The sequence below is a fragment of the Suricata suricatta genome, chromosome 16, assembly GCF_006229205.1.
Source record: "Suricata suricatta isolate VVHF042 chromosome 16, meerkat_22Aug2017_6uvM2_HiC, whole genome shotgun sequence".
Lineage (NCBI taxonomy): Eukaryota > Metazoa > Chordata > Mammalia > Carnivora > Herpestidae > Suricata > Suricata suricatta.
Window position 1 is genome coordinate 57,574,386 of NC_043715.1, and position 8,357 is coordinate 57,582,742.

At 44.7% G+C, this 8,357-nt stretch overlaps 2 protein-coding genes across 2 annotated transcripts; one reads left to right on the plus strand and one right to left on the minus strand.

Annotated features, from left to right (window-relative positions):
- The first annotated feature begins 2,841 nt into the window (after positions 1–2,841).
- LOC115279916 (olfactory receptor 5) lies at positions 2,842–3,786 on the plus strand. The gene has a single exon (XM_029924415.1). The coding sequence runs from the start codon at positions 2,842–2,844 to the stop codon at positions 3,784–3,786; it is 945 nt and encodes a 314-aa protein (XP_029780275.1).
- Positions 3,787–6,579: 2,793 nt separating this feature from the next.
- On the minus strand, positions 6,580–7,554 carry LOC115280050 (olfactory receptor 5-like). The gene has a single exon (XM_029924693.1). It carries the CDS (start codon positions 7,552–7,554, stop codon positions 6,580–6,582), a length of 975 nt encoding a protein of 324 aa, XP_029780553.1.
- Between the last annotated feature and the right edge of the window lie 803 nt (positions 7,555–8,357).

Consider the following 8,357-nt stretch of genomic DNA (forward strand, 5'->3'; position numbering starts at 1 on the left):
AACTGACTGAGCCTCCCAGGAGCCCCTCTAGAATTGTTTTTAAATGGCACCTTAAGAAAAGGATTAATCCAACTTTATCCAAAGTAATAATTCATTTGTATAGAACTTTCCCTTTTATTAAAAACATCTTTGCTATTTATTAAAAAATCTTACTCAAAATATTAAATTGCCTGAAAGAAATGGTGGATTGTCACTTCTTCATTTTTTTTTAGAGTGAATACTTCTTATTTTATTTTTATTTTTATTTTTATTTTTATTTTTCATAATATTTTATTGTCAAATTGTTTTCCATACAACACCCAGTGCTCTTCCCCCCAAGTGCCCTCCACCATAGCCTGGGCTTTCTGGGTGGATGTCTAATGTATATGAGGGGTTATGTTTTCTAAAATATTGCAGTGACCCTTATAAATAAATCATGGTCCAAATCAGCTATTTACATATGGATCAGCTCTATTATAGAAAGGCAAGCTAGGGGCGACTGGGTGGCTCAGACAGATTCTTGATTTCGGCTCAGGTCATGATCTCATGGTTCATGGGATTGAGCCCCACACCCAGCTCTGCACTGACATTGCAGAGCCTAGTTGGAATTCTCTCTCTCTCTCTCTCTCTCTGCCCTTCTGCAGCTCACATGCATGTTCTTTCTCTGTCTATCTCTCTCAAAACAAATAAATAAACTTAAAAAAAAGAAGACAGGCTAAAATGAAATACATAGATAATTTTCAGTTGCTATGAAAAATAAACAGAAGAAAATAAAACAAGGGGAAAGTCAGTGTACACACATGTCTTTTATGTATGCAAATGACTTCATTCAGGTATAATTTTAATTTGAAAGGCCCCAGATACAATATTAGTTAAGTGATAATGGCCCCTAAGATTTATTCAAACTTCCTATAAGTTAATAAACACAATGAACAAACCTGACATAGTTTTAAACTCTGCTCCTGGCTTGGAAGCTTAGAGGAAACCGTGCTACATTCAAGTGCTAACTAAAAGCAATTGTATGTATATTTACTAGTATTTTGCCACAATGTCTATCTTTAAGTCTAATTCAGTAAGTCAGGCCAAAATATGGTATCTCTATCACATTTTATGTGTGTCCACTGTAAACTGCAGAATCTCTCTATTGCCAGAAATTCTAGAGACATTTATTAATCTGTTACCTAAAATTGTGGTCAGATTGAGCAAATCATTACCTTAAATTATGTTTTAATTATCCAAAAATACCCAAAGCAATTTTCCTGAAAGAAAAAAAAATTACTTATATGCCAAGCGCTATTACACATATCCTTGTAGATTAAAGTCCGGGAGCATAAAATGTGTGCTTAATAAATAGTATTTGGGGGCTTCCTGGGTGGCTCAGTTGGTTATGTAACTGACTCTTGATTTAAGCTCAGGTCATGATCTCACAGTTTATGAGATCAAGCCCCACACTGGGTTCCATACTAACAGTACGAAGTCTGCTTAGGATTCTCTCTCTCCCTCTCTCTGCCCCTCCCACATGCTCTCTCTGACTGTCTGTTTCAGAAATAACAAATAAATAAGCATTAATAGTATTTGGGGGGGCGTCTGGCTGGCTCAGTCAGTTGGGGGTCCAACTTCAGCTCAGGTCATGATCTCACAGCTCGTGAGTTCGAGCCCCGCGTCGGACTCTGTGCTGACCGCTCAGAGTCTGGAGCCTGCTTCCGATTCTGTGTCTCCCTCTCTCTCTGCCCCTCCCCTGCTCCTTCAAAGATAAATAAACATTAAAAAAATAGCATTTGGATGGCAGAAGGCGCATCGGAGCCAGCCAGGACAGATATTTTAGGATTTAGCTAAAAGGCGCTCCTCATTCATTCATTTTAATCCCAGCATTAACATACAGTATCATATTAGTTTCATGTGTACAATGCAGTGACTCAAGGCTTCCATACATCAGCTTCTGTACTCATCACAGCAGGGGCACTCCCTCATCCCCTTTCCTGTTTCACCCATCCCCCACCCACCTCCAGTTTGCGAAAATAATTTAAAATAAATAAAATTAGGGGCATCTGGGTGGCTCAGTCAGTTGAGTGTCCGGCTTTGGCTCAGGTCATGATCTCACAGTTTGTGGGTTCAAGCCCCGCATCAGGCTCTGTACTGACAGCTAGCTCAGAGCCTGATGCCTGTCTTCGGATTCTGTGTCTCCCTCTCTTGCGGAAATTCCCCTGCTCATGCTGTCTCTCTCTCTCTCAAAAATAAATAAAAACATTAAAACATTTTTTAAATAAATAAAATTAATAACAACCTCTCTGGGGGGAAGTAATGGGTCGCAGGGATAAAGAATAATGACACAGGGTTGGATAGGGAACTTTCTGAGGATATGACATTGAAAAACTCATGCCAAGAATGTCAAGGAGTCCCAGAAATGGGAGACACAAGAACGGGGAGAAGACTCTTCTAGGAAGGAGAAACGTCATGTGGGAATTCTTTGAGGCTGGAAGGACCTTGGAGCATCTGCAGGAGTGAAAGGGCACCCGTGGGGCTCCAGTGGATGTGAGAAAAGGTGCTGTGACATGAGTTAAACTTGAAGCAGTCAGCAAGGATCAGAAAATTGGGGGCTTGAGGGCCATGATAGGCCATATGATGCTTATTCTAAGGATAATGGGGAGTGTGTCAAGGGCATTAAGCAGAGGGCCACCTCCATATGATCTGCGGTTTCGAAGACCCCGGTAGCTGCTGATGGAGATGGAGCAGGGATGGAGGCAGAGGAACCGACACAAGGTTATTTCATTTACTCAGCAGATGTAACAGCTTGGATGTAGGGTAAGGCAGGTGTATTGAGAAAGATGTGCAAACTATTTTGTTGATGTATTTTGTTCTAAGATGGAGAGGTCACTAGAGTTGGCCAATGTGACCAGAGTCCAGGAGTTTGTCTTGCTGGGTTTGTCCACAAGGCTGGGCATAAAGGATGTCCTGTTTGCCGTCTTCCTGACCCTCTACCTGCTGACCCTCCTGGAAAACACGCTCATCATCTACCTCATCTGCAGACACATCGAACTCCACAAGCCCATGTATTTCTTCCTGGGCAACCTGAGCTGCCTGGAGATGTGCTACGTGTCTGTGACCATGCCCAGCCTGCTCGTGGGGCTGTGGACTGGACATTGCCATGTGCCTTTCACAGCCTGCATGACACAACTTTTCTTCTTCATTTCCCTCATCTGCACGGAGTGCACCCTCCTGGCCTCCATGGCCTATGACCGTTACGTGGCCATCTGCCGCCCACTCCACTACCCACTGCTCATGCGGCCCCAGGTCTGCCTGGGCTTAGCCTTGTCCTCATGGCTTGGGGGGCTGCTGGTCTCGGTGGCCAAGACATCATGCATCGCCAGCCTGTCCTACTGTGGCCCCAATGTCCTCAACCACTTCTTCTGTGATGTCTCCCCTCTGCTCAACCTGTCTTGCACCCATGTGGCCCTGACGGAGCTGGTGGACTTCATCTCTGCCATCGTCATCCTCTGGGGTTCCCTCCTTGTGGCCATTGCCTCCTATGTGGCCATCGGGAGAGCTGTGCTCCGCATGCCATCAGCCGCCGCCCGCCGCAAAGCCCTCTCCACTTGCGCCTCCCACCTGGCAGTGGTGGGCATCTTCTATGCAGCCACTCTCTTCATCTACGCCCGTCCCAGTCGCATAGAAGCCATGGACCTCAACAAGGTGCTGTCTGTCATCTACACGGTGGTCACGCCCATGTGCAACCCCGTCATCTACTGCCTGCGGAACAGGGAGGTCCAGGCAGCATTCCACAGAACCTTGCAGCAGTCCCGAAGCTGACCAGCCAACAGGGCATGAGGGAGATCTCAAGTTATCAACACTCTTCATTTTTCTTTAACTTATTTTTTGAGACACAAAGAGAGACACAGTGCAAGCAGGAGAGGAGCAGAGAAAGAGGGAGACGACACAGAGCCTGAAGCAGGCTCGCGCTATCAGCACAGAATCTGATGCAGGACTTGAACTCACAAACTGTGAGATCATGATCTGAGCAAAAGTCAGGTGCTTAATTGACTGAGCCACCCAGGTGCCTCCCAATATTTTACATTTTTATTGAGATATAACTCACATGCCATACAATCACCCGTTAAAAATGTGCTGTTCAGTGGGGTTTAGTATATTCACAAAGTTGTGCAACCATCACCACCATCTAATTCTACAACATTTGCATCACTCCCAAAAAACTCCCGTACACAGTAGAAGTTGCTCCCAAAGCCCAGCCCACCAGCCTTAAAAACCTGTGAGTCTTCTATGGATTTGCCTGTGTTGGACATTTCATGTAAGTGAAATGATATAATATGTGGCCTTTTGTGTGTCTTCTTTCACTTGGTGTAATAGTTTCAAGGCTTATCCATGATGTAGCATCTATCAATACTTCATTCCTTCTTAAGGCTGAGTAATATCCCATTGTATGGATATACCACACATTATTTACCCATTAGAGTACAATTGCGTTTTCATGATCAAATGCAGTGTGTGTCTATATGTAGACAGGGAATAACTGGAAAACCAATACTATAAAATGTCCATAAGGATTGCCACTATGTGGAGGAATTTAAGAAGAGTTTGCTTTCATTTTCATTTTGTAGTGTTTCATCCATTTTTGGTGATAAGTCTGTATTGCTTTTGTAATAAAGATGTACTTTTCTTAAGTTTACCTATTTATTTTGAGAGACACAGAGACAGTAAGAGAGGAGGAGGGGCAGAGAGAGAGGGAGACAGAGAATCCCAAGCAGATTCTGTGCTGTTAGTGCAGAGCCTGATGTAGAGCTTAAACTCATGAACTGTGAGACCATGACCTGAGAGGAAATCAAGTCAGATGCTTAGCTGACAGCCACCCAAGCTCACTCTAAAGATGTAATTTTCAATTAAAAAATCACTGTTTTTTTTTTCAAAAAAATTTTAATGTTTATTTGTTTTTGAGAGAGAGAGAGAGAGAGGGAGAGAGAGAGAGAGAGAGAGAGAGAGAGAGAGAGAGAGAGAGAGAGAGAGAGAATAAGTGAGGAAGGGGCAGAGAGAGAGGGAGACACAGAATCGGAAGCAGGCTCCAGGCTCTGAGCTGTTAGCACAGAGCCCGATGTGGGGTCTGAACTCACAAACTATGAGATCATGACTTGAGCTGAAGTTGGACGCTTAACCAACTGCACCACCCAGGTGCCCCTAAAAAATCACTTTAATTTCTGTGTTTTGTGTCCATAAGACAGAGATGAACCTCCTTCACTGGTAACTCAAGATCCCATTCTGTTCTGGTTCCTCTGTGGAGCTGGCTTCACACTAGGTGAACATACGGGGAGCAGAACGGGAGTGCTGCAGAACCATGGACCCACTGGTCTTACTCAGTGCTGGTGCTCAGAACAGTGCCTGGTCCGTGTTAGCTGCTCAGTGACTTTGGTCAAATATATAAGAGAACAATGCACAGAAGAAAGGTAATGTCTTATCCATCTCCATATTGCCAAAGATTTATGACTATCATAATACCTACTGCCTATAGAGAATTTGCTGAATTCCAGACCCTATGCAAACTTTTATATAGATGTGTCACGTTCTAAGCCTTACAGCCACACTGTGAGGGAGATACGTGTGACAAAGTTGTGGTCATCTACCAACATCAGTCCTTCCTTCTTCCTTCGGTAATACATCCACAAAATCTCAGCTGGAAATCCAGAAAAAATATTTCCCAGCTCTTCTCTTGTCCCTCCACAAGGTCATAGGAGTATGTACTGGACAAATGTCAACAGCAAAGTTTTAGGTATGCTTTTTAAGGGAAAGACACTTCCCTGTACTTCCTTGGCTCCACTTCTCTTCTGGTTGGAATACAAGCATGATGGCTGGAACTGGAGCAGCCGTCTTGCACCCTGACATGATGCATCACGCTGAGAATGACAGAACAACAGGAGAGGGGAACTCTGCTTCCTTGCCATTTTGGGCTGTCTTATGAATTCCAAATCAGGGCCACTACATTGATGAGAAATTTGTTGTATCTGTTTAAGCGACTATGTTTCGGGTGATACCCATCACCTAACCAATATGATGCTGTATTAGTTATTGCTACAATACTGCTGTATAACAAGCAATCCCAAAATTTTTTTCAGTGGCTTCAATAGTATACTTTTTTTTCTGGCTTCTGGATCTATGGTTGACTGGTGGTGTTCTGCTTCAGGCTGCGAGGCAGGCTTAGGTCTGTACTACCGGCCTCTTATCCCAGAGCCAGGAGATGTTCTTCTCAAGGCAAATGGCAAGAAGGCAGTGGAAACAGTCAGTGCATCTTTAGACATCAGTTCAGAACTCTCAATTTGGTCCACATTCCATTAACCAAAGCCGATTATATGGTGAAGCAAAAGTCATTGGAAACATGGAAGTCATTTTATTTTATTATTATTTTTAAGCTTTTCTTTAAATTCCAGTTGTTTAACATACAGTGTAATATTAGTTTCAGGTGGGTAATATAGTGGTTCAACTTCCTTATATCACCCAGGGCTCATCACGACAAGTGTATGCTTTCATACACTATTTAACCCATGCTCACCCATCTCCCTTCTGGTGACCATCACTATGTTCTGTTAAAAAAAAATAAAATTAGGAGTGGGCAAAGTGTGTTCTTGCTGAAGAGACCCGGGGTGAGTGGAGAGTCTTCTGCAGCACCGTGTGGACCTCCCTGTTCCGCAGGCAGTAGATGACAGGGCTGCACATGGGTGTGACCACCGTGTAGATGACAGACAGCACCTTGCTGAGGTCTGTGGAACCGATGTGGCTGGGGCGGGAATACATGAAGAGGACCACTCCATAGAAGATGCCCACCACTACCAGGTGGGAGGCGCAAGTGGAGAGGGCTTTGCGGCGGGTGGCAACTGATGGCATGCGGAGCACGGCCCTTCCAATGGCCACATAGGAGGCCAGAGCAACCAGCAATGATCCACAGAAGATGACAATGGCAGAAAGGAAGACCACCAGTTCTGTCAGGGCCACGTTAGTGCAGGACAGGTTGAGCAGAGGGGAGACATCACAGAAGAAGTGGTTGAGGACATTGGGGCCACAGTAGGACAGGCTGGCAATGCACGTTGTCTTGGCCACCGAGACCAGCAGCCCCCCAAGCCATGAGGACAAGGCTAAGCCCAGGCAGACCTGGGGCCGCATGAGCAGTGGGTAGTGGAGTGGGCGGCAGATGGCCACATAGCGGTCATAGGCCATGGAGGCCAGGAGGGTGCATTTGGTACTAATGAGAGCTATGAATAAAAAAAGCTGTGTCATGCACACTGTGAAGGGCACGTGGCATGGACTGGAGCCCAGCCCCACGAGCAGGCTGGGCACGGTCACGGACACGTAGCACATCTCCAGGCAGCTCAGGTTGCCCAGGAAGAAATACATGGGCTTGTGGAGTTCGATGTGACTGCAGATGAGGTAGATGATGAGCGTGTTCTCCAGGAGGGTCAGCAGGTAGAGGGTCAGGAAGACGGCAAACAGGCCAATTCTTATGCCCAGCCTTGTGGACAAACCCAGCAGGACAAACTCCTGGACTCTAGTCATGTTGGCCAATTCCAGGGACCTCTCCATCTAAGTGCAGACAGAAATAGGTTAGCGGAGACTGTGATCCATGCAGGAGTAAAACGGTAAAAGAAGAGCTTCAGGGGTTCCCAGGACCAGTGTAAGTGCAGTGGGTTGACTGTTGTCAGGAGGACCGGCGAGGCGGAACGTCACAAAACGGGAAATGGAGAGCCTCCGCCCGTACTTGGTAAATCTGTGATCTTCCGTGACTGAGCCCTAATGACACTCAGTCATCTTTTTTTTTAAATGTTTTTAATGTTTCTTTATTTTCGAGAGAGAGGGAGGCAGAGCTTGAGTGGGGGACAGTGCTGGGGGGAGACAGAATCTGAAACTGTGCCTCAGTTATCTTGTCTGTAAAATGGAGGTAAAAGCTATGATTGTTTTTTCTTTTCTTTTGATGACTTTAAGTGGTCTTTTCCAGGTTGGATTTCTTCCTTCCCTTCCCTTCCTTCCTTCCTTCCTTTCTTGAAAAGTCTCCCAGGATGCAAGGGGTTGTTTACAGTAGTTTAAATAAAGGTATATTTGCAATCCCTTTATTCTGAAATGTATACCTCTTTTAATTGGTTGAACTTTTGGAGAAAAGGTGTCATTGCTTATTAGAGAAAAGTACCATCAATAATGGTTTTTCTAAGAAAGACCAATGAATAATTTCTTTTCTGAATATTTCTAAAAATAACCGCTTCTAGAAAGAGAACACATTCTTTTTTTTATTGAAGGAAAGAAGCTGTATGTGTTAACATCACATATGTGCCCTACACTGTGCTATACATTTTAAACACATGGAGATCAATTAATTTTCACAACCCTACAAA

Bases quoted from the DNA above. Each gene is read 5' to 3' on its own strand.
- LOC115279916 (XM_029924415.1), top strand. From the start codon at position 2,842: ATGGAGAGGTCACTAGAGTTGGCCAATGTGACCAGAGTCCAGGAGTTT.
- LOC115280050 (XM_029924693.1), bottom strand. From the start codon at position 7,554: ATGGAGAGGTCCCTGGAATTGGCCAACATGACTAGAGTCCAGGAGTTT.